At 42.3% G+C, this 26,511-nt stretch overlaps 1 protein-coding gene across 1 annotated transcript in view; it reads left to right on the forward strand.

Annotated features, from left to right (window-relative positions):
• Positions 1–912: 912 nt before the first annotated feature.
• LOC144594268 (uncharacterized) overlaps positions 913–26,511 on the forward strand; it is a 117,492-nt gene continuing 91,893 nt past the window's right edge. The window contains exons 1-9 of the mRNA XM_078400533.1: positions 913–990; positions 5,786–5,914; positions 7,752–7,857; positions 8,311–8,347; positions 16,613–16,676; positions 18,405–18,519; positions 20,391–20,415; positions 22,144–22,318; positions 25,823–25,955. Of these exons, the coding sequence (XP_078256659.1) occupies positions 7,753–7,857; positions 8,311–8,347; positions 16,613–16,676; positions 18,405–18,519; positions 20,391–20,415; positions 22,144–22,318; positions 25,823–25,955 (654 nt within the window). The 5' untranslated portion in view covers positions 913–990; positions 5,786–5,914; position 7,752. The remainder of the gene's footprint in view (positions 991–5,785; positions 5,915–7,751; positions 7,858–8,310; positions 8,348–16,612; positions 16,677–18,404; positions 18,520–20,390; positions 20,416–22,143; positions 22,319–25,822; positions 25,956–26,511) is intronic.

Raw genomic sequence — 26,511 nt, forward strand, 5'->3', positions numbered from 1 at the left:
TCCACTTTTTACCAGCATGTCACATGCAGCAGCTGCACTATTTGGACCAAATAAAGTTTTGATGTGGAACTGCAAGAATTTTACACGCATTATGAACCCCTATTTTCAGGGCATTTGCACTTTTGCCTAAACCCAAATTCTGAATTTTACGTTTAGTTTGCAACTAGTTTTCATTGGAAGCAGCAAAGCCCATTATTTATCTCACTGCCCCTCCGGATCGTTCAGCCACAGACAGGAAAGAGACCAGTGTGGTGATGTCAGGCAGAACCAGGCAGCTTTTAATCAGGATAATTACAAAAACAGCTGAGCTGATGTTAAAAGCTCATGGGCGGCGCTCCTCGTCTCCCAGGGATTTTTTCAGTTTCAATCTCCAGCAACATATTTTACATCCCTTCCCCTCCCAGTGCTGCATGACTACATTTCCTTTAATGTGATGAGCAGACATGTACAACACACTGAGGCACACACTTATGTTTCAGGTTTGCACCCGAGCTCTGCTACTTACTCAAAGGTACTGTCAAAGCATTAGCATCATCTGGTGGGGGTGGGGTGGGTTCTTATGTTTGTGCCATACCTTGCTGCCTGTAAAAATGGATGTTTCAATGCTGCTGCCAATGTGAAGGCAGAAATGTGCAAATTCATCACGGGCAGAAGAATAGGGAGAGCCAAATCCTTGTACGAGTAGAGCCACCACTGCAATTTATCAGGCTCTCTCTTCCTCCCACACCCTTTAAATTTAACGATTTGCTGGTGTAACGCACTCTCTCAGACCCTTCTGCCATTGTTTCCTTTCTTGGTGATTCTGCATTTTTCACATCTAATCTGAGCGCTGGGATTTTGCTGACACTGTTTTATTGTTCTCCTACCACAGTTTCCATTGTGGAGGAAAAGGACTTGCCTGCTTCCTTGCAGCTTGAGGTGTGGCCCGAACCCTGGATGTGACCCAGGCCTTGGCCCACTGGGACGGGAAAGCCTGTATCCATGGCAACGGTTAGAGATTTTTTTTCTTCCAGCTGCATGGTCAGCTCTTTCTCTGCAGCTGAATCGCGGTAGTTACATCAAGCAGGCAGGTCAAGGGCCCTGAGGACTGACAAGAGAAATAATCATTACATTGAGCAGACGGGCCTGGACCAGAGCCCAACGGAACTCCGGCACTGATGCACAATGTACGGATAGGCAAGAGGTTATCTGTCTTGCAAACATTTATCTGATGTTTATAGCTGGAGCTGCTGTGTTATCAAATCTTTGAAATTATCCTGCAGGAAGCTCTGGGTGGCTTATCTAATGTAAACTTCGATTCATGTGCCTTTATGCTGTATAAAGACTGTATTCAGGTCTGGAAATTCTGAGACTAATAGAAAACAAACATTCCCCCCTTCTGGAAACACAGGTGCTGTCTGTCTTCTTTTGTGTCTCTTCTTCCCTTAAGGCGAAACATGTATCTTGATTTGGAGATATTAATGTCAGATTTAAATGAGTTTATTGATCTGGAACTTTGTTCGTGTTTTTATTTTCCATATCTCTGCCCTTCATTCCCATTCACAGGTCAGACCCACAGCACTTGAGATCTCTGAGAGTGGAAAGGACAAAGCGGCATTCCTGCAAGTCATTTGTTCTGGTGGTTTACATTTCAAGGGATTTAATTTCCCCAAGAGGTTGTTTTTGATCTGGTAATGCACAGCACATGCGTGGGACACTGTTGCAGCTGTCTGTTGGTGGCAGCCTCAGTATGTACACCTCTGCTTCCCCCTACTGATGGCATCTGATATCTAGACATTTCAATGATGGAAACAGGCCTTTCAGCCCACCAAGTTGGCACCCCCTGTCAACCAATTTACACTAAACGGATGTAATTTTCACTATATTCACATCAAATCTCTCCAAATTCTACAACACCAACACAACAGAGGCAATTAAACCACAATCCTACATGCTTTTGGGATGTGGGAGGAAACTAAAGCACCCAGAGAAAATCTGCACAATCAGACGGAGAATGTGCAAACGTCACACTGACAATGTTAGAGATTAGGATTGAGCCTGGATTGCTGGAGATGTGAGGCAGTGGCTATTCGAGCAATGCCACTATGCTGCCCATGTTGTCTTATGGCCTTCCATCACAGTGAGGAGAGAGAGGACTGGAGGAGACTCACTGTGATGGATGTTTCTTTGATGGATGTTTCTTTTTTGTGTGTTTTTGGGGTTGGGTGGTTTGAGTGCCTATTTAATGCTTTTATTGTTGGACTGTGTTTTTGGGGGTTTTGGGGTGTGTGATTTGAATGCCTATTTAATGCTTTTATTGTTGGACTGTGTTTTGGGGGGGGTTTTGGGGTTGGGTAATTTTGGGTGCCTGTTTAGTGCTTTTATTGTTGGACTGTGGGTGATTGAGTTAACATTTTATTCAAGATGGCCGCGCCGTTGTGTTTGGCTGCCTGCCACTGTATGTTTCTTTTTTTTCCTAGTCAGATGTGCAGCACTTTGGTCAACGTGGGTTGTTTTTAAATGTGCTATACAAATAAATTGACTTGACTTGACTTGACTTATATGGTAAGACACAAGTGCTGGTGTAACTCAGCGGGTCAGGCAGTGTCTGTGGAGAACATGGTTAGATGACTTCTCGGAGAAGGGCCTGACTCGAAAGCGTCACCTATCCACATTCTCCACAGACACTGCCTGACCCGCTGAGTTAGTCCAGCACTTTCTGTCTTTTTTTGTAAACCAGCTTCTGTAGTTCTTTGTATCTTCTCTTGCATTACACGGTGGTGTTTTGGCAACAAGGGGGTAAAATTGTCTTTGGTAAATCAGCACCCGATTCTCTACAATAGAACGTTGGCCCAGAGTTTCACAGGAGAGCTAATTACTATTGTCCCTCTGAATGAATGAATGAATGGCTGGTTCCTTGCCCCTCTCCTCTGCCATCCACCAGGCCGCCTTATTCAAGGCAAGTGCAGCAATGGGCTCTCAATGTTAAGAGCTGCTCAAAGGTGCCCATCATGGAAACCGTCAAGATCCTCCAAAGATGCCCAGCAGCCCTCCAGTTGCCATTTGAGACACATGTCACAGTAGCACAAGGATCAGAAAAACATTGAGGACTATGATTAAATTCTTCCTGTTGAATATATTTTACAATCTATAGAACTGACTTGGTCACAAAATTTAGTTACTGGTTTTTATGTTGTAGGTTGAATTGTAGAACTTTATGGTGCAATTAAAAGTCATTCAGCCCAACATCGTAGCAAGTCTAGAACTAGAGTAACTATTTAAAACCAAGGGGTGGCTTATTTAAAACTGAGATGAGATGAAACGTTTCCTCAGAGACTTGTGAGTCCTTAGAACATCACACCCCAAATGGTGTCAGAAGTGTATTCTTTGAATAATAAAACACTCTTGATGGAGTTGCACTGCCCATTTTGCCACTACTGGTGCTTCCCAGTTAATTACAGGGTGCATCAGGATTTTCCTTGGACACAATATGGATACCATAATGTGAAACTGAGGAAATCTTCCTGAACTGTGGAGGACTAACTGCCTGACATGATGGATGTTGTCACATGTTTTCTTCCACTTACTGAAATTGTTCTTATTGCCATATACTTAAATATTGATGTGCTGAGTAAAAGTTTTGAAGGACTTAAAATCTTTGCTGATTTTCAATGCCATCTGATTTGCTACAAGAAAGGACTTGTCCCTTAGACCGTGCCAAAAATATCAGAGCCAACCAGTCAAGAATTCTCAAAGTGACCTCAGGCAGTTTTGTTTTAAAGATCACCTGAGAGAAGGTTGCATTTGCAACAAAATGGGATTTGTCTCATGTCCAAAGTTTCTCCAGAAATGGTGAATCACTACTTTAGCAGTAGCTCAACAATAAATCAGAATCCTAGTGCAGTTCAAGGTTACTGCAACCGTTAACAGGATAGGGCTGGATTGGGAGTAGTAATCTCTGCTAATGAGATGCACTGAATTTGTTGGACGGTAAAGGATGGATATTATCAGCTGTCCTTGCTAAAGAAGCATCTCTCGCTCACAAGCAATTAATGATAAATGGGGACAATTTCCATTCAGTTCCAGTAGAATAAATTAGGCAGATTAACCTTCCATTTTCATCGAGATGAAGCCCGGTAATAAATATTCATTTCCGATTGCATAAATCAAGAGCAACCAGGCACTGGGACCATTATAGAATAAATAAACACCTGTCAATGGTATTATAGCATGGCTCTAACAGGCCTCAAATTCTCTCACTTGAATAGCAAGAGTTTAGAATAGGTTTCTCTGTCAGAGTGAATGAAAATAAGTTTGTTCATAAATGATTAATCGTTAATAAATTAATCTGCAAATGAAATCAATGTCACGTGAGTGTCTTAGTTTGTTGTATGTTTAAGTAAAGGTAATCATTTTACAAAACCTTTATTTTTTTCTGCTGCTGTTGTCTTCCAGATTTCCAGCACCTGCATCAGTTAATCTGTGTCTGAATTATAATCAGACCATTAATCTACTGGGCTGTCAGCAGAACCAGGATCATTCACATAGGAGATTTGAAGGAGATTTTATTTTATTGCTTCTGGATGTCAGGTTCTAGGTCTACACCGATAGCCTAGCTCATAATGTGAATGTTTTTACTAATATCACATCACTGACTGTAGGTCCATTAGAATAAATATATCAGGATTGCAATGAGAAATCCTATCTCTGATCAGGTTTATTTATGCAGACAGACACAGTGGTGCAACTAATAGAGCTGCTGAGTCACAGCTTCAGTGACCCAGGTTCAATCCTGACTTCCAGTGCTGCCTGTGCAGTCTGGATATTTGTTTGCTGCTGTGCTCTGGTTCCCTTCCACAGCCCGTATATGCAGGTTAATTAGTAGAAGTAAGGAATTGTGGATGCTGGTTTACACAATAGGACACAATGTGCTGGAGTAAATCAGTGGGCCAGACAGCATCTGTGGAGAACATGGATAAGTGATGTTAGTAGCAACAGTTTTCCATTAGTAGCAGCAGTTACTGCAGAGTATTCGAGTGAGAAATACAGGTCCTCACTAAGGAACATTTGCACATTTACCCAGGAGCTATGGGTATCTGTACACTGCTGTTTCCATTGTGTGGAACTTGCCATTAACTGATTTACTGTTGTGTTATTTTTTGGTAAAAACCAAATTAAATTCCACTACAATGAACATGCTCAGATATTTCCTCATTATGTTGAGAAGGTTAGTTAAACATACAATGAATGTAAAATATTGAATATCACTAAAGGTTGACCAGGAGACTGCCTGAAAGGATGATGGAGACAGATTATAAAGCTTTTCACTGTATCTTGGTACACGTGTCAATGAACGAAACTAAACGAAATAACTGTCAGCTCCAGGCTGTTGGTAATTTTCTGTTGGAATGTGTAATATAGACAACAACAGAATATTTTTTCGGACTGTGGAGAAAGGGCCGGTGGGCACAACCATTTGGACACATGGATTTAGCAAAGGCATGATGAGCCTGTTGGCCTTTATCTGTGCTATGGAAATATGTTCACTGTCTGGTTAACAGGCTCTGTCTTCTCCAGCAGCATGTTGAAGAGTATTGCCTTTTCCACACTATCTCTTTCCTCAGTTTCCAGTTTTGTCTGCCTTTCAATCCAAATTGTTGCCTTGATTAGTTTCTCTTTGTTTCCTGTTTCCTTTCCTCCAATTAGTTTTTCTTTTGTTTGTTTTCTTTCTCTCGTTTGTTTTTTCTATCTCAGTGACTTTACTGTGCAGCAGTGTCCTTCATGGCCTTAATCTTTTTCTTTGCAGGGTGGTTGCTTAATCTTCCCAGAGGTCCCAGAGTGCTCGCTGACAGTAATTCACATGCACAAGCTTCATGCACATCAAACCGGGACATTTAGGAATGGACCCTGCTCACTGACATCTCTGAAGCCACAGGTAAGTCTGGGGTTGGGTGGATTTTCATGCTTGTCGGCTCAGATGCTGCACTGCAATGTTTTGGGGATAGAGAAAATTCAAGCGTCCACCAAATCTGCGACCTGCATCTGCAGCTTTGAAATTTATGTTTATGTATATTTTGTCTTGTAAAAAGGTTAGAACATAGTTTATGTAAAGCCAATGAGAAATAAATAAAGGTAGCTTATAATATTCTGTAAATTGTACTTAATGTCAAAGCATTAAACAGAATTGGGAATTCACAATACTTGTTTGTATGTTGAGTGAACACTGCATAACCCGAAGCCAGTAATGGCTACATCTTATGGTCTTAAAGCGGATAATCAGTAGAGATTGAGAGCAGTGCTTATTGACCCACTGAACACTACTTATGATTACGTATTTGGAAGGATTATCATGTTCACTTGTTTTACTTGAAAAATTATATAGATCAAAATCAAGAATTTGGAAAAATGGGATTGTCTCATCACAGTTACTATCCATGTTAATTATACGGTGTTTCTGTAGATTATTTTACTCTTTCTTGAGCTGGTCAGGCTGACTTTTAATGCCCACCCTTGGTTGACCCTGAACTTAGTATTTTGATGGTGGACTTCAGAATGTAGTTAAAAGATATGTGTCTTATAGTTACACATATATTCAGACCAGGTTAAAATGGATGAATTCCTTCCGTAAAGAAGACTCACGAACCAGTAAGTTTTTAATAACAAAATGGTAATTTCATTGTCACTGATGTTTATTTCAGAATTTAAAAAAAAGAACTGAATGAAATTCCCCAGCTGCTCATGAATTGATTGAACTTCTTGGTCATTAAATAACATAACCTCTTTTACTGCACCTGAATCATGCAGCCACAGCTCACTTTCCTGTAGGAGGTGTTTGTGATGATGGGTCACTTGTTGATGCAGCCAATGACCAGATGAGGGAGCTGTGCTCCACTCAGCAATGAACACAAACCAGGAGTTGACTGCAGTGGGTGAACCTGGGCCAGAGAGTAGGAGAGGGGGTGGTGTGGACATGAATGATATGTTGTGTGAGTGGGGAAATGGAATTAGTGCAATTGATGCTTGATGGTCGGTGCAAACTTGGTGGGGTGGCACAGTGGCACAGCTGCTATAGCTGCTGCCTCACAGCGTCAGAGACCCGGGTTTGATCCTTACCTCAGGTGCTGTCTATGTGGATTTTGCACGTTCTCCCTGTGACCACGTGGGTTTCCTCCAGTTAATCTGGTTTCCTCTCACAACCCAAAGACATGCGGGTATTTAGGTTAATTGTCCTCTGTAAATTTCCTCTAGTGTATAGGAAATGGATATGAAAGTAGGATAACATAGAAGTGTGAACGGATGATTGATGGTCAGCATGGACTTTGTGTACCGAAGGGCCTGTTTTCATATAGTATAAGAAAATAACTGCAGATGCTGGTACAAATCGATTTATTCACAAAATGCTGGAGTAACTCAGCAGGTCAGGCAGCATCTTGGGAGAGCAGGAATGGGTGACGTTTCGGGTCGAGACCCTCAGTCTGAAGAAGGGTCTCGACCCGAAACGTCACCCATCCCTGCTCTCCCGAGATGCTGCCTGACCTGCTGAGTTACTCCAGCATTTTGTGAATAAATCGGCCTGTTTTCATGTTGTATCACTAAACTAAACTAAACGAATGGGGCTGAATCTGCACTATAAGAATATAACCATAAAAAAAAGTCAATATCTAAACATTTCTGTAATAATCTCCTAATTTGCATGCATGGTTACAACATCATAATGTTCCCTGTAATGTTTAGGATTTGTGATTATTATCCTTTTTCTTGCTCCCAAACAGAATGCTTACCTGGATAGCAAAGGTTGCTCCCCACTCCCCTCAGCCGGTTAGACATTTGCAGACTGGGCCTGACGTCAAGGATGGCTCTCCACCTGAAGGGGGACAGGCAAGAGGTTTCATGAGCATAATTTGTAATCTTACTAATACAGTTAAGGTTAATTGCCAGGAAAAAAAGTCAATTTGGGATATAATTTAATTAGAAAAAGGCCCTTCTGGAGTGCTCCTGTGATCCATCATCCGGACAATTAGATTATTTTCTTGAATGAGATTGAAGGACAACTTAATTCAGATAAGATTACAAATTATGCAAACTATTTTCAGATAGGATTGACTGTTTACTTCCACTTCTAAGACAGAGAACATGTTGGCCACCTCAGTGAGAAGTGACGGATCTCTGTGTCTAATATGTTTTTAAATCCTGCTTTGTGTTGCAATTCATTTTTTGCTGTTTGTGTAAACTCTGTATAATGTTGATTTTGAATTAAATATTACAGTATGGGTCTAAAATTGGTTTAAATTTCAATTTAATTCTGAACAGTTGTCTTTTCATTTCCAATAGAAAATGGTGGAACCTGAAAAATCTATAAATGAAGCAGGTGAGTTTGTTTATTACATGTTAAAATAGTGATGAGTGTCCTATTGATACCATACTGTGAAGTACAACTGATAGACTCAGATTATCAGGCTGATAATGTAAGGTGGGAGCTCAACTAATACGTAGCGCAGCGGTAGAGTTGCTGCTTTACAGCGAATGCAGCGCTGGAGACTCAGGTTCGATCCTGACTACGGGTGCTGCACTGTAAGGAGTTTGTACGTTCTCCCCGTGACCTGCGTGGGTTTTCTCCGAGATCTTCGGTTTCCTCCCACACTCCAAAGACGTACAGGTATGTAGGTTAATTGGCTGGGTAAATGTAAAAATTGTCCCTAGTGGGTGTAGGATAGTATTAATGTGCGGGGATCACTGGGCAGCACGGACTTGGAGGGCCGAAAAGGCCTGTTTCCGGCTGTATATATATGATATGATATGATATGATATAAGTCAGCCGGTACAGAGCCCAACAATTCTCATGACAGCAGTAAGGATATTCAATTCTCTTAAATCCTATTAAATTCCAAACCTTTTTGTTGTTATCCATTGCATTCCTGTTGTTTTTACGATGAGAAAAATAGAGATGAGCAGAACTAAATGGTCTGGTAACTGAAGTGATGTGCAGTTGGTAAATGACTTACCCTGAGCAGAACAATTTTGTGTATGTTCCTAGCATCCTCCATTAACCATTCCTCAACCCACCTGCCCAACCAATCAAGTTCCTGCTGCAATTTTTGATAATCATCTTCGCTATCTACAATGCCACCCACATTAATGTCATCTGCAAACTTACCAATCATGCCTTATGCATTCTCATCCAAATCATTAATATAAACCACAAACAACTAAGGGCCCAGCACTGATCCCTGAATATAGACACAAAATGCTGGAGTAGCTCAGCGGGACAGGTAGCATCTCTGGATAGAAGGAAAGGGTGATGTTTCGGGTCAAGACCCTTCTTCAAATTAAACGTCAGGGGAGAGGGAGTTACAGAGATAAGGAAGTGTAAGAGGTCAAAAGAGATGCAGCTCCTTGAGGCACACCACTAGTCAGAAGCCTCCAGTTTGATAAGCAAACTTCCACCATCACCCCTTGCTTCCATCCATGAAGCCAATTCGCTGTCCAGTTGGCTGGCTCTCCCAGGATACCATGCGATCTAACCTTTCAGCGCAGCCTACCATATGGACAACGTCTGCGACTTTGCCCCATTAACCTTTTTAGTTACTTCCACAGAAAAAATAGACAATAGGTGCAGGAGTAGGCCATTCGGCCCCCTCGAGCCAGCACTGCCATTCAATGTGATCAAGGCTGATCATTCACAATCAGTACCCCGTTCCTGCCCTCTCGCCATACCCCCTCACTATCATTAAAAGCTCTATCTAACTCTCTCTTGAAAGCATCCAGAGAATTGGCCTCCACTGCCTGCTGAGGCAGAGAATTCCACAGATTTACACCTCTCTGAGTGAAAACATTTTTCCTCATCTCTGTTCTAAATGGCCTAACCCTTATTTTTAAACTGTGGCCCCTGGTTCTGGACTCCCCCAACATTGGGAACATGTTTCCTGCCTCAAGTATGTCCAATCCCTTAATAATCTTTTATGTTTCAATAAGATCCCCTCTCATCCTTCTAAATTCTAGTGTATACAAGCCCAATCGCTCCAGACTTTCAACATACGACAGTCGTGTCATTCCGGGAATTAACCTAGTGAACCTACGCTGCACTCCCTCAATAGGAAGAATGTCCTTCCTCAAATTTGGAGACCAAAACTGCACACAGTACTCCAGGTGTGGTCTCACTAGGGCCCTGTACAACTGCAGAAGGACCTCTTTGCTCCTATACTCAACTCCTCTTGACATGAAGGCAAACATACCATTAGCTTTCTTCACTGCCTGCTGTACCTGCATGCTTACTTTCAGTGACTGATGAACTAGGACACCCAGATCTCTTTGTACTTCCCCATTTCCTGACTTGACACCATTCAGAAAATAATCTGCCTTCCTGTTCTTACCACCAAAGTGGATAACCTCACATTTATCCACATTAAACTGCATCTGCCATGCATCTGCCCACTCACACAACCTGTCCAAGTCACCCTGCATCCTTATTGCATCCTCCTCACAGTTCACACTGCCACCCAGCTTTGTGTCATCTGCAAATTTGCTAGTTACTTTTAATCCCTTCATCTAAGTCATTAATGTATATTGTAAATAGCTGCGGTCCCAGCACCGAGCCTTGCGGTACCCCACTAGTCACTGCCTGCCATTCTGAAAGGGACCCGTTAATTCCTACTCTTTGTTTCCTGTCTGCCAACCAATTTTCTATCCATGTCAGTACCTTACCCCCAATACCATGTGCTCTAATTTTGCCCACTAATCTCCAATGTGAGACCTTATCAAAGGCTTTCTGAAAGTCCAGGTACACTACATCCACTGTCTCTCCCTTGTCCATTTTCCTAGTTACATCCTCAAAAAATTCCAGAAGATTAGTCAAGCATGATTTCCCCTTCGTAAATCCATGCTGACTTGGAACGATCCTGTTACTGCTATCCAAATGTTCCGCAATTTCTTCTTTTATAATTGACTCCAGCATCTTCCCCACCACTGATGTCAGGCTAACTGGTCTATAATTTCCTGTTTTCTCTCTCCCTCCTTTCTTAAAAAGTGGGATAACATTAGCTACCCTCCAATCCACAGGAACTGATCCTGAATCTATAGAACATTGGAAAATGATCACCAATGCATCCACGATTTCTAGAGCCACTTCCTTAAGTACCCAGGGATGCAGACCATCAGGCCCTGGGGATTTATCAGCCTTCAACCCCATCAGTCTACCCAACACCATTTCCTGCCTAATGTGAAGGAATTATCCCTAATCAGCCCCTGTCTTTCCAAATACATATATATATTATCATTCAGAATACTCTCCAATAACTTGCCTATCACAAATGTCAAGCTCACTGGCTTATAGTTCTCGGGCTTTTCCTTGCAACTATTTTTAAATAGAGGCACAATATTAAACACTCTCCAGTCTTCTAGCACCTTACCCATATCTAATGATAATTCATATATCTCAGCCAGGGCTCCTGCAACTTCTTCTCTAACTTTCCACAATGTCCTTAGATATATTTGATTTCTCCCAGGAAAGTTATTCACCTTCATTCACCCCAAGATGTTCAGCACCTCCTCGACTGTAATACTGACTGTTTTCAAAACATTTCCATTAACTAATGGACTAATCCCTAGTCTTCACATTGTTCCTCACAATAAACACATAGGAGAAATACCCATTAAGGACCATGCCCATCTCCTTTGGCTCTGCACCGAGATGACTGTTTTGGTTTCAAATGGGCCTTATTCTCTCTCTAGTCACTGTCTTTCCTGATTAGTACGGGTGTCAGGGATTATGGGGAGAATATCAGAGAATGGGGTTTAGAGGGAAAGATAGATCAGCCATGATTGAATGGCAGAGTAGTCTTGATGGGCCGAATGGCCTAATTCTGCTCCTACAACTTATGAATTTATGAACTCTCCCATAATGTACATAATTGAATTGAAATATTCCAAAAAATATTCCCACCACAACCTGGAGCACAGCTTGACATTCGGTATTTAAAGTATCTCCCGACTCACTTGCAATACATCCATAATCAAATTAGTAATAAACAATTTGCGTTTCCCAAAAATATTGTACACCCTTTCTCTATTTTGCATTTTATATATTTTGTTTGTAAATTGCATTGCAAATCTTCACATTTAGCTGCATTCTTTTTCAGTTAAGTCTTTTAACATATAACATATAACATATAACAACTACAGCATGGAAACAGGCCTGTCCGGCCCTACCAGTCCACGCCGACCATTCTCCCTGACCTAGTCTCATCTACCTGCACTTAGACCATAACCCTCTAATCCCCTCTCATCCATATACCTATCCAATTTACTCTTAAATAATAAAATCGAGCCAGCCTCCACCACTTCCACCGGAAGCCCATTCCATACAGCCACAACCCTCTGAGTAAAGAAGTTCCCCCTCATGTTACCCCTAAACCTTTGTCCCTCAATTCTGAACTATGTCCCCTTGTTGGAATCTTCCCCACTCTCAAAGGTAAAAGCCTACCCACGTCAACTCTGTCCGTCCCTCTCAGAATTTTAAAAACCTCTATCAAGTCCCCCCTCAACCTTCTACGCTCCAAAGAATAAAGACCCAACCTGTTCAACCTCTCTCTGTAGCCTAAGTGCTGAAACCCAGGCAACATTCTAGTAAATCTCCTCTGTACCCTCTCCATTTTGTCGATATCCTTCCTATAATTTGGCGACCAGAACTGCACACCATACTCCAGATTCGGCCTCACCAATGCCCTGTACAATTTCAACATTACATCCCAACTTCTATACTCGATGCTCTGATTTATAAAGGCAAGCATACCAAACGCCTTCTTCACCACCCTATCCACATGAGATTCCACCTTCAAGGAACAATGCACAGTTATTCCCAGATCCCTCTGTTCCACTGCATTCCTCAATTCCCTACCATTTACCCTGTACGTCCTATTTTGATTTGTCCTACCAAAATGCAGCACCTCACACTTATCAGCATTAAACTCCATCTGCCATCTTTCAGCCCACCCTTCCAAAAGGCCCAAGTCTCTCTGTAGACTTTGAAAATCTACCTCACTATCAACTACTCCACCTATCTTCGTATCATCTGCATATTTACTAATCCAATTTGCCACACCATCATCCAGATCATTAATGTAAATGACAAACAACAGTGGACCCAACACAGATCCTTGGGGCACTCCACTAGACACTGGCCTCCAACCTGACATACAATTGTCAACCGTTACCCTCTGGTATCTCCCATTCAGCCATTGTTGAATCCATCTTGCAACCTCACTATTAATACCCAACGATTTAACCTTCTTAATCAACCTTCCATGTGGGACCTTGTCAAATGCCTTGCTGAAGTCCATATAGACAACATCCACAGCCTTGCCCTTATCAATTTCCCTGGTAACCTCTTCAAAAAATTCAAGAAGATTAGTCAAACATGACCTTCCAGGCACAAATCCATGTTGACTGTTTCTAATCAGGCCTTGATTATCCAAATAATTATATATATTGTCCCTAAGTATCTTTTCCATTAATTTTCCCACCACAGACGTCAAACTAATAGGTCTATAATTGCTAGGTTTACTTTTAGAACCTTTTTTAAACAAAGGCACAACATGCGCAATGCGCCAATCTTCCGGCACCATCCCTGTTTCTAATGACGTTTGAAATATTTCCGTCATAGCCCCTGCTATTTCTGCACTAACTTCCCTCAATGTCCTAAGGAATATCCTATCAGGACCTGGAGACTTATCCACTTTTATATTCTTCAAAAGTGTCCATACCTCCTCTTCTTTAATCCTCCTAATTTCCATCACTACTCTACTTGTTTCGCTTACCTCACATAATTCAATATCCTTCTCCTCGGTAAATACCGAAGAAAATAAATTGTTTAATATCTCCCCCATTTCTTCCGGCTCAGCACATAGCTGTCCACTCTGACTCTCTAATGGACCAATTTTATCCCTCACTATCCTTTTGCTATTGACATATCTGTAGAACCCCTTGGGGTTTACTTTTACATTACTTGCCAAAGCAGCCTCATATCTTTTTTTCGCTTTTCTAATTTCTTTTTTAAGATTCCTTTTACATTCTTTATATTCCTCAAGAACCTCATTTACTCCCTGCCGCTTATATTTATTGTATATCTCCCTCTTTTTCCGAACCAAGTGTCCAATTTCCCTGGAAAACCACGGCTCTTTCAAATTATTATTCTTTCCTTTCCACCGAACAGGGACATAAAGACTCTGTACTCTCAAAATTTCACCTTTAAATATCCTCCATTTCTCTATTATATCCTTTTCATAAAACAACAATTTCCATTTCACTCCTTTTAAATCCTTTCTCATCTCCTCAAAATTAGCCTTTCTCCAATCCAAAATCTCAACCCTTGGTCCAGATTTGACCTTCTCCATAATGATATTGAAACTAATGGCATTATGATCACTAGACCCAAAGTGCTCCTCAACACATACCTCCGTCACCTGACCCATCTCATTTCCTAACAGGAGGTCCAACACTGCCCCTTCTCTGGTAGGCACCTCTACGTATTGCTGCAAAAAACTATCCTGCACACATTTTACAAACTCCAAACCATCCAGCCCTTTAATAGAATGTGATTCCCAGTCTATATACGGAAAATTGAAATCACCCACAATCACCACTCTGTGCTTACTACTAATATCTGCTATCTCCTTATATATTTGCTCTTCCAATTCTCGTTCCCTATTTGGCGGTCTATAATACAGCCCTATAAGTGTTGCTAAACCTTTCTCATTTCTGAGTTCCACCCAAACAGCCTCCTTAATCGAGCCTTCTAGTCTGTCCTGCCAAAGCACTGCTGTGATATCCTCCCTGACAAGCAATGCAACACCCCCACCTCTTGCCCCTCCGATTCTATCACATCTGAAACAATGAAATCCTGGAATATTTAATTGCCAATCGCAACCCTCCTGCAACCATGTTTCACTGATCGCCACAACATCATACTTCCAGATATCAATCCAGGCTCTAAGCTCATCCACCTTTCTTACAATGCTCCTATCATTAAAATATACACATTTAAGGGACCCATCATTTCTTATTCTCAGTTTATTTCTTTTCCCTTCTTTCTCTCCTACATATTGGGTCTGAGTGTTTCCCTTTTCTGCCTCCTGCCTCACACACTGCCTATTAGCTATCTGTGTTTGAGTCCCTCCCCCCAACCGTACTAGTTTAAAGTCTCCGCAGTTATTTTAGCAAATCTCCCCACCAGGATATTGGTTCCCCTCGGGTTCAGATGCAACCCGTCCTTTTTGTACAGGTCATACTTCCCCCAGAAGAGGTCCCAATGATCCAGAAACTTGAAACCCTGCTCCCTGCACCAGTTCCTCAGCCACGTATTTATCCTCCACCTCACTCCATTCCTATTCTCACTATCGCGTGGCACAGGCAGTAAGCCTGAGATTATTACTTTGGAAGTCCTTTTTTTTAACTCTCTTCCTAGCCCCCTGAATTCTCCTTTCAGGACCTCTTCCCTTATCCTACCTATATTGTTGGTACCTATATGTACCATGACCTCTGGCTCCTCTCCCTCCCCTTTCAGGATATCCTGGACACGCTCAGACACATCCCGGACACCGGCACCAGGGAGGCAAACCACCATCCGGGTCTCCCGACTGCGTCCACAGAAACGCCTATCTGACCCCCTCACTATAGAGTCCCCTATTACTACTGCTCTCCTCTTCCTTTCCCTACCCTTCTGAGCAACAGGGCCGGACTCCTTGCCAGAGGCCCGGGCACCGTCGTTGCCTCCAGGTAGGCTGTCCCCCCCAACAGTACTTAAACAGGAGTACTTATTTCCAAGGGGTACAGCCACCGGGGTACTCCCTAGTCCCTGCCTCTGTTCCTTGCCCCCCCTAACAGTGACCCACTTGTCTACCTCCCGTGGTCTAGGAGTGACCACCTCTCTGTAACTCCTATCTATAACCTCCTCACTCTCCCTGATCAGACGGAGGTCATCAATCTGCCGCTCCAGGTTCCTAATACGGTCCCTTAGGAGCCCCATCTCGTCACACCTGGCGCAGATGTGGATGTCTGGAAGACTATCAGACTCCCAGATTCCCCACATCCGACACCCAGAACAAAAAACTGCCCTGGCAGTCATACTCTCCAAACAAAGCCCCGCGCTCGGTTACTAAACCTACCGCCCGGCCGCTACTCCAACCGCTCCAACCGCCCACCCAAAAGAACTGAGTGATCTCCTGGGAGAGGCGAAAAACCGGATAAAAAACCCAGGCCAATTTGGGAAAAAATCCGGGAAATTCCTCTCCGACCCCAAGCTAGGCGATCGAAACTAGTCCGGGAGATCACACAGGTCTTACTCCTTACTATCCCCACACAATCCCCACACATTTATTTGTTCTTTTTATTCAACTCATAAATTCCTGGCAATTTAACTGACATAGTAGGCACTTTAATGCATTGAATACATTTGCAACTCCACATGTATAATGTAGTAAATGCCTAATTCTGGTACATGCATCATTCGTTCTTGTTGTTACTTTTATGACCTCAGTCTTTAGGATAGCCTCCGATAGTGCACTAGGAGAGTGGAAACTGAGCAAAGTTTTGTGGTTTTTTTTCTCTTCCCACAATCTAATTTGAGATGTTTCCACCATAGGCGACTGTTCAGGACGAAAAGAGGGTGAAACTGGCCAGACCTCAGCGTCCACCGCATTCACCAGGTACTTGCCACAATTTCCGTTAACTTACATTTTGACAGACCAATGCATTTGAGACAACATTATTTTTGGTAACATTTTATTTATTGGATTTACATTTACTGGGTTTTTCAATTTGTAATGGACTTTCTCCCAACAAATAGAATAGGATGAGTTCCGGAATAAGATAATTTTCCATAAGGTCACGGTGGCTAATTTTTTATGTGCAGGTCATCAGCTGTGTCACTTCCTGTCTGTAGGCAAACTCCTCCCCAGGGCTGTGTTGTCTGCAAACTTGAGAAGCTTGACAGAGGAGTGTTGACGGTGCAGTCATTTATGTCGAGAGAGTAAAGTGAGAGGGGAGAGTACGCAGCCTTGCACTGCTCCTGTGCTGAGGGTCAGCAGGACCGAGATGTGCTTTCCCAGCCTCACATGCTGCTTCCTGTCTGTCAGGAAGTTGGTGATCCACTGACACAGGGGTTCAGGCACAGTCAACTGGGAGAGTTTAGTGTAGTACCTCTGGCACAATGGTGTTGAACGCAGAGCTAAAATCCACAAACAAAATCCTTGCATAAGTCCCCTGGCGGTCTAGGTGCTGGAGGATGAAGTGCAATGTCTAGGTTGACTGCGTCATCCACTGATCTATTGGCCCGGTATGCAAACTGCAGGGGGTCAAGCAGGGGGTTTGTGATATTTTACAGGTGGACCAGCACAAGTCTTTCAAGAGTCTTCATGATTACAGAGGTCAGTGCCACAGCCCAGTAGTCATGAAGACCAGTAATCCTTGGCTTTTTGGGTACAGGAACAATAGTGAAGACTTTGAAGCAGGCAGGGACAGTGCAGGTTTGCAGGGACTGGTTGAAAATGTCTGTGTAGACTGGTGCCAGTTGTTCGGCACAGAGTTTGAGGGTAGAGGGGGAAACATTGACCGGTCCTGGAAATTTCTGGTGTTTCTGTCTCCTGAATAGCTTCTCCACCTCCTCAAATTCTGTTGTTAGTGATGGAGAAGTGGCCAGACTGATGTTGGGCAGCAAGGAGGGGGTGGGTAGTGGACGAGGGCCCAGTCTTTGCAGACTGGAGTCAGACAGTAAGTGGGTGTGAAGTGGTGATTGGGGAGGGGTGGGTGGGGAAGGGTTCAGTCTTTGCAGACTGGAGTCAGGCTGTAAATAGGTGTGAAGTGGTGATTGGGGAGGAGTGGGATTGGGGGAGGGGGTATCGGGGTTATGTTTCTGTCATCAAACCTGCAGTAGAACTCGTTCAGGTCGTTGGTCAGCTGATGATTGTTCAAGGAGTGGAGGGTTTTCCTCTTGTAGCTGGTGATTTCTTGCAAGCCCTTCCACACTAAAGATGAGTCATTAGCTGAGAACTTGCTCCTCAGAGTACCTATCCTTCGCAGCTCTGATTCCTCTTCTCAGCTTGTACTTGGCCTGCCTGTAGAGGTCTGCATCCCCGCTCCTGTAGGCCTTGTCTTTAAACTGGCGGAGTTGTCTGAGTTCTGCTGTAAGCCAAGCCTTGTTATTGTTAAACCTGATCTGGGTCCTAAAGTGGGAATGCAACTGTCCTCACAAAAGCTGACATATAAATGTCACAGTGTCTGTATATTCATCAAGGCTTGTGGTTGCTTCCCTGAACACATTCCAATCAGTGCAGTCAAAGCAGGACGGTAGGTTTGTAATGCCCTCGCTTGTCCACTTTTTCATTGTTCTGACCACAGGCTTGGCAGATTTAATTCCTCTTGAATATTTGTTGCAGTTCTGGGGGCGGAGTCCTGGTCTGGATTGCACAAAATGCGAGCAGATTTATCCCACGGCATATTGATAGCTCAAGACTTCCTAAGGGTGCATCTGATTCTGAGAAGAATGCAGAGGTAAATGTCTCCACTTAAACAATTACCATGATAAAGGTTTGTACATTTATAATGCATTTGGTTATGTGAGCATTTTAAGCTTGGCCCATGCCAACATGTACAATCCAATCTACTGATCACCCCTTTGCTCACTGAATTAGCAATGTCTCAATCTTAAAACTTTCATTTTATCTGCTAGAGTGTTGCCTGTCTCTGTAATGTAATGCCATCATCCCTACGATCCATTAAGATCACTTGTGTATCCTGTTTTTAACCTATTCCTCCATTGGTGGCCATGCCTTTAGCTGCCCCAACTCCAAACTCTGGAATTCCTTCCCTTAACTTCCCTTTCTCTCTGTATCTTCCTTCTCCTCTAGGTCACTGCTCCTCAAAACCTATCTTTATAACCAAGCAGCAGTCACCTGCAATAATATTTTAATGCATTATTTTTTTTGTTTATGATCATGTGAAGAACCATGACATTTTACTACGTTGGAGACACTATACGTGTGAAGTTTGTGGAGGGTGATACACTGGGTTCTATACAATATACCATAGATGGTGTTCAAAATTTTAATTTTATTTTTACATTAGAATTGTTATCAATATGGAGATGTATGCAAAAGGGAAGAGAATATTATATTAGAATTGTCTTTAATTCGAGTGAAAATATTGTACTGGAATACTTTGCAATTGGGCAAGTAGATGGGACATTGGAATTTTATACGATGGAGGAGGGAAGTGGGCTACTGGAGTGCAAAATGAAGAAAGTTAGAGTTAAGGCCTGTTTCTGTGCTCTATGACTCTTCATTCCACCAGGTCCTTACTTACCATCAACCACCCATCTACATCAATCATACATTTTATTTTCCCCATATTCTCATCATCTCCTCACAGATTCTAACCCTCACCAACATACTGCTGGCAATTTACAGTGGCCATTTAACCTACCAACCTACACATCTTTGGGATGTGGGAGGAACCCAGAGCCATTCTGGAATTTAGAAGGATGAGAGGAGATCTTATCGAAATGTATAAGATTATTAAGGGGTTGGACACGTTAGAGGCAGGAAACATGTTCCCAATGTTGGGGGAGTCCAGAACAAGGGGCCACAGTTTAAGAATAAGGGGTAGGCCATTTAGAACTGAGATGAGGAAAAACTTTTTCAGTCAGAGAGTTGTGAATCTGTGGAATTCTCTGCCTCAGAAGGCAGTGGAGGCCAATTCTCTGAATGCATTCAAGAGAGAGCTAGATAGAGCTCTTAAGGATAGCGGAGTCAGGGGGTATGGGGAGAAGGCAGGAACGGGGTACTGATTGAGAATGATCAGCCATGATCACATTGAATGGCGGTGCTGGTTCGAAGGGCCGAATGGCCTCCTCCTGCACCTATTGTCTATTGTCTATTGTCATGCCCTGAAGAAAGTGAATAATATAATTTGAAATACTATACATTAAAGACGTCAATGGTATTTTTGAAATGACCAATTCTCCAGATTGCAAAATTCTGCATAATAGAGGAGTGAATGTTATTCTGAAAATGTTTACTGTAAGGAAATGGACTTTTCTTAGAATCCTGGTCAAAATAGACTAGAAAATAGGTATTTAGAAGTGAGTTTAAGAAAGGACACAAAGTGATGGGGTAACACAGCATGTCAAGCAGCATCTCTGGAGAACATGGATAAGTAACGTTTAGGGTCAGGACCCTTCTTCAGACTGCAGTAAGTGAGTTAATAAGTGAGAAGTGAGTTATATTGTTTCAGAATTCTGTCCCAACCCAGTCTTATTTTTTCCCATATTCTAACCTGTTTGTGCATTCCTGAATCACCAACATTTGTCTCTTTTTTACTTTTTTTACTCACCATCTATAATATATATGGATTCCTTCAAACAGAATAAAGAAAAAGAACCAATAGGAGGTAAATATTCATTTTAAATTAAGATAAACCGGTTTGTGGGAGACATTTGATTTACTCAGACGTTGCTCTCAGAAACCTAAACAAATGTAGTAGTGACAGAACATGATTTCTGATTGTGATCGGTTTAAAGTTCACAAGGTGATAAAACATATGCTCTTTGATTAAGCTGCTGTGTTACATTAATGCTAACCGTTCCTTGGGAAGTCATTAATTAACAAATATTTAAAAAGTTTAAATGGATCCAAAGTACCAGATAAATGGGATTGTTTTAAGAATACAAAAAAAAAAGAAATAGTTGCTGGAGTGCTGTGCTCCCATTCAGTTAGACCATGACAAATACTGTGTTTTGTTCTCTTTCCAGCTTTGTCCTCACATCCTTTGATTCTATGCCCAAAACCCTCTCAGCTTTGAATATACTCAACAACTGAGCCTCCACCTCCCTCTAGGGTTGGATTCCTCTGTCCAGTATACCGAAAGACTAACAAATTCCCATGATATAAAATACAATAGAGTTAGAAGTCAACCATTCAGTGTCTTGTCTCCATACAACCACTCAATATGATTCTGATTAATCTTTTACCTCCATGTCATTTTACTGCACTAATCCCTTTCCCCACGATTCCATTAATATCTAAAAGTCTAGCAATCTCTGCCTTGAATGTATTCAACAATTGAGCACATATTTCTTTGGTAATGCTTTGAATGGCTGACTTCATATTTTGAGATAGATAAAAAATGCTGGAGTAACTCAGCGGGACAGGCAGCATCTCTGGAGAGAAGGAATGGGAGATCCATTTTCTAACTGATTGTGAGACTCTATCCCCTGGTTCTAGACACCCCAGCCATGGAAAGTTTCTACATCAATCCTGTCAAGTCTATTAATAATTTTATATTTTCAATAAGATAATTTCTCATACTTCCAAACACCCAAGCCTGCTTAATCTCACCTACAGAACACATCTGTTATTTCAGAAATTAATCTTGTGATTCCTTACTGCACTCCGACAAAAGTATATCAATACATGGGGAGTACAGACCTATATTCCCAATACAGTCTCACCAGGCCCATACATAATTAAAGCAAGATATCTCTATTCAGAACATTTTCAATAAAACCTAACATACCTTTTACCATCCTAATTAAACATTTTTGAATTTCTGAGAATATTCATTCTGTTCAAAAATGAACGAAGACGAAAATAACATTTCCACTTCTCGATTTATTGTTGTGAATCCTCTCAATAAGAGAGCTACGTGCCACAAAATATTTATCTCACAGCCCAGATTCACAATCTTCGCAGTGCCTTTCCTCAGAGGAATTTTTTTCTGCCTTTATCTCAGCTTTTGGCAATTTGAAATTTTGTCTCCAAGTCTTAGATTTTGAACAGTAGAAATATTAGGATGAACAGTTTGCTTGTCCTGTTGTCTTCCCTCCTTGGCTTTCTCCTGACCTGGTTAAGACATCAGGCTCTGTGGTACGTTCCTGTGACAGTGGTTGCCTTTCAGTGCCTGCCCTTCAAAAGCGGTCTTGAGTGCTCATAGATTGATAAACTATTTCATTGTGTGGGCAGAACTTAATTCTGCTAACACCAACAGATACGCAAATATATATTTTCTACTAACGCGGAGTCGCGGATTAGCAATCAGAAATGGGAACATTGGCTGATGGTTTCCCCCTTTTTTAACTCAGTGCCAAGAATTATTCAGAAGGCTTATTTCTATTGACAGAGTCTAAGGCACCTCCACCACCACCACCGCCACCGCCAGCACCAGCACCAGCTCCGGTTCCAGCTCCAGTTCCCGAGAAAGCACCAGCTCCAGTTCCAGTGTGTGCTCCAGCTCAAGAGACCCAATCATCAAGTCAACCATGTGTTGGTGAAGCGCCATCTGACCAGCATCAGCAGTAAGCTCGCCATCTTGTAAAAAAAAAAGTGGCCTTTTAGCTATTCAAAGTGAGAGGAATGATGATCTTTGCTTATTAAAGCTCAATAGCTCAGTAATCATGATCAGTGTTACATGTTATCAGGGAACCAAACTGACCATTACTTTGCTGCAAGGTAGACAATAGTATCTCTGTGAAATGCTGCCTGGCAATTTTCAAAGGTTTCAAAGGTCTGTTTATTGTCACGTGTACCAATTAAGGGACTGAGACTCGATTCAGTACTGTGGTTCTCAGATCCAGTACTGTGTTTGCTGGGGTAGTAATGCGCTTTGTCTTGGGCACTAGAATGGGATGCACAAGAAACAGAGAAACATAGCAAATAGGTGCAGGAGGAGGCCATTTGGCCCTTCGAGCCAGCACCGCCATTCATTATGATCATGGCTGATCATCTACAATCAGCAACCTGTGCCTGCCTTCTCCCCATATCCCTTTATTCAACTAGCACCCTAGAGCTCTATCAAACACTCTTTTTAATTCATCCAGTGATTTGGCCTCTACTGCATTCTGTGGCAGAGAATTCCACAAATTCACAACTCTCTGGGTGAAAAAGTTTCTTCTCACCTCAGTTTTAAATGGCCTCCCCTTTATTCTTAGACTGTGTCCCCTGATTCTGAACTCCCCCAACACTGGGAGCATTTTCCTGCATCTAGCCCGTCTAGTCCTTTTATAATTTTATACATCTCTATAAGATCCCCTCTCATCCTTCTTAATTCCAGTGAATACAAGCCTAGTCTTTCCAATCTTTCCTCATATGACAGTCCCTCCATCCCAGGGATTAACCTCGTGAACCTACACTGCACTGCCTCAATAGCAAGGACGTCCTTCCTCAAATTAGGAGACCAAAACTGCACACAATACTCCAGATGTGGTCTCACCAAGGCCTTCTACAACTGCAGAAGGACTTCTTTGCTCCTGTACTCAAATCCTCTTGTTATGAAGGCCAAGATGCCATTAGTTTTCTTCACTGCCTGCTGTACCTGCACGCTTACTTTCAGTGGCTGGTGTACAAGGACACCAAGGTCTCGTTGCACTTGAGATAATAATCTGCCTCCTTTGCTGCCAAAGTGGATAACCTCACATTTATCTACATTATAGTGCATCTGCCCACTCACTCAATCTGTCCAAGTCACCCTGCAACCTCTTAACATCCTCTTCGCAGTTCACACTGCCACCCAGCTTTGTGTCATCCACAAACTTGCTAATGTTACTTCTAATTCCTTCATCCAAATCATTAATATATATTGTAAATAGTTGCGGACCTAGCACGGAGCCTTGTGGCACTTCACTCTCCACTGCCTGCCATTCTGAAAAGGACCCGTTTATTCCTACTCTTTGCTTCCTGTCTGCCAACCAATTCTCTATCCATGTCACATCCTTACCCCCAATATCACGTGCTCTAATTTTGCTCATCAACCTCCCATACAGCACCTTATCTAAGGCTTTCTGAAAGTCTAGGTACACTACATCCACTGGCTCTCCTTCATCCATTTTACTTGTCACATCCTCAAAAAATTCCAGAAAATTAGTCAAGCAGGATTTCCCCTTCATAAATCCATGCTGACTTGGACCAATCCTTTTACTGCTATCCAAATGTGCCATTATTACCTCTTTAATAATTGACGCCAGCATCTTCCCCACCACTGATGTCAGGCTAACTGGTCTATAATTCCCTGTTTTCTCTCTCACTCCTTTCTTGAAAAGTGGGTAAACATTAGCTACCCTCCAATCCACAGGAACTGATCCTGAATCTTTTGAACATTGGAAAATGATCACCAATGAGTCCACAATTTCTTGAGCGACCTCCTTGAGTACCTTGGGATGCAGACCATCAGGCTCTTGGGAAGTCAAGAGTTTGCCACTGTAAAGGGTTCCCTGGGTGAGGAGGAAAAATGAATCAGTGGGCAGCACCATAGGCTACGGCTAGCACAGCTACCTCACAGCTCCAGTGACTCAGGTTTTGATTCTGACCACAGGTGCCTGTGTGGAGATTGCATGCTCTCCCTCTGTTTTTTCACCAGTCTCTCCAGTTTCTTTCTGCATCCCCAAAGATATTGGTAGGTTAATTGGTGATGGGTAAGTTGCGCCGTACAGGTATGTAGGTTAATTGGCTGGGCAAATGTAAAAATTGTCCCCTAGGGTGTAGGATAGTGTTAATGTACGGGGATCGTTGGGCGGCACGGACTTGGTGGGCCGAAAAGGCCTGTTTCCGGCTGTATATATATGATATGATATGATATGATAATCAAAGGGGAGTTGATGGATTTGTGAGTAGGAATAAATAATTTGCTCAGAGATAATAAGGAGAGAGGGAATTAATTTGTTTTGAATTGGCATGAATATAATGAGCTGTATGGTCTCTCTTGTGCCGTGGTAAGTAGATACATGTACCACAATCATTAGGAAGAAGTCTAATCCTTTGCATTGTGTTGGAACAGGAGTGGGTCATTAAACCTTCAAGTCTGTTCCACAATTTAGTCAACTCATTCAAACCCATTCATTCACTCAGATCCCTGCTGCATGATTCCATGAGCTAATAAAAACCTATCAACCAGAGTCATAGAAATTTAATTTGATCCAACAAGTACAAACCTTCAGAAGACTGACTTTCAGATTTCCTCAACCCTCTGTGTGAAACACTGTCTTTTGATTTAGTACCTGAATAGACAATGTCTCTGTGGACTTCACAGAGGGAATTATTTCTCTGACCCTACCCTTTCAAATCCTCATCAGTTGAGTCATCCACAATCCCTATAGCGATGATCTATATTTTTTACCATTTGGTAAACTTGAACTTAAGTATATTTTGGTGGTTCTTGTTTCCAACAAAGCCAGGTAGTATGTTGCTAATCGTTTATGGAACACAATGCATGAAGAAAATTGTCCATCCATTTTTTATGCACTGAATACAATTTTCCAATGAAGATACAAATGTATGATACTTTAATCCCCTTTGACATGGAACGTTTTAACAGCTAGTTTTGACATTTGTAAATTTGTTGTCATATTTCCAAAGCCAAGGACATCTTTACAATTAGACAGCATCATCAATGGCTACAGTTTTGCAACACACTAAAGGAACAGGGACAGCTATAAAAATATGGACAGCACATGAAGCATTCATAATGTCAAAATTCAGATTTTGTGTTATAAAACTGCAATTATCAATTTGTTTTCAATTATTTTCCATCCTCTTCTGTTCTCCTTGTCTGCTCTACCTTCATCATTGCTGTCTTGATTGCACCATTTCTCTGTATTTCCTCTTGTGCCGTCTTCTTGTTGCACTCTTCCCTGCTGTTGTAAGCACCAGCAGATGTCCCACTGTGTTCTTCTCTTCTGTCTGCATTTGATCCTTTTATCTCCAGCCTTATTTTGTTGCAAGTGCATGCAGCTACTTTGCCCTTTGATGATACTACCTCCGGAGGCAGTGGATTGTAAGAATAGTGGTGTGCTTTTTTCTTTTTGCAGGGACAGGGACTCAGGAGGTGGAGTGCTCAGCTGGTTTGTGCAAGGATTCAAAGTGGTTTTACCACAACCTGAAGATAAACCTAAATCAACTGATCCTGTGGAGGTGACCACGGCATCAAAAGTGACAAAGAAGGTGTGTGTTATGTGATGGGCTGTGTGTGAGAGAGAGGGCTGACTGAAGCCAGGTATTGAGAGCAAATGCTGCTGCTGTGTGATGCTTACTGCTGTAACAAAGTATAGTAATACATTAAACACTGTAGGACCCAAAGTACTGGAGTAACACAAGTCAAGTCAAGTTTATTTGTCACATACACATACAAGATGTGCAGTGAAATGAAAGTGGCAATGCCTGCGGATTGTGCAAAAAATACAATTGCAAATACAAAATAAAATGTAGTCCCTGGAGATATAATAGTTAACAATCCTGATGGCCTGTGGGAAGAAACTCCGTCTCATCCTCTCCGTTTTCACAGCATGACAGCGGAGGCGTTTGCCTGACCGTAGCAGCTGGAACAGTCCATTGCTGGGGTGGCAGGGGTCCCCCATAATCTTACTTGCTCTTGATCTGCACCTCCTGATGTATATAGGTCCTGCAGGGGGGGCGAGTGTAGTTCCCATGGTGCGTTCAGCCGAACGCACTACTCTCTGCAGGGCCTTCCTGTCCTGGGCAGAGCTATTCCCAAACCAGA

The sequence above is a fragment of the Rhinoraja longicauda genome, chromosome 6 (genome assembly GCF_053455715.1).
Source record: "Rhinoraja longicauda isolate Sanriku21f chromosome 6, sRhiLon1.1, whole genome shotgun sequence".
In the NCBI taxonomy this organism is placed as follows: Eukaryota; Metazoa; Chordata; class Chondrichthyes; order Rajiformes; family Arhynchobatidae; genus Rhinoraja; species Rhinoraja longicauda.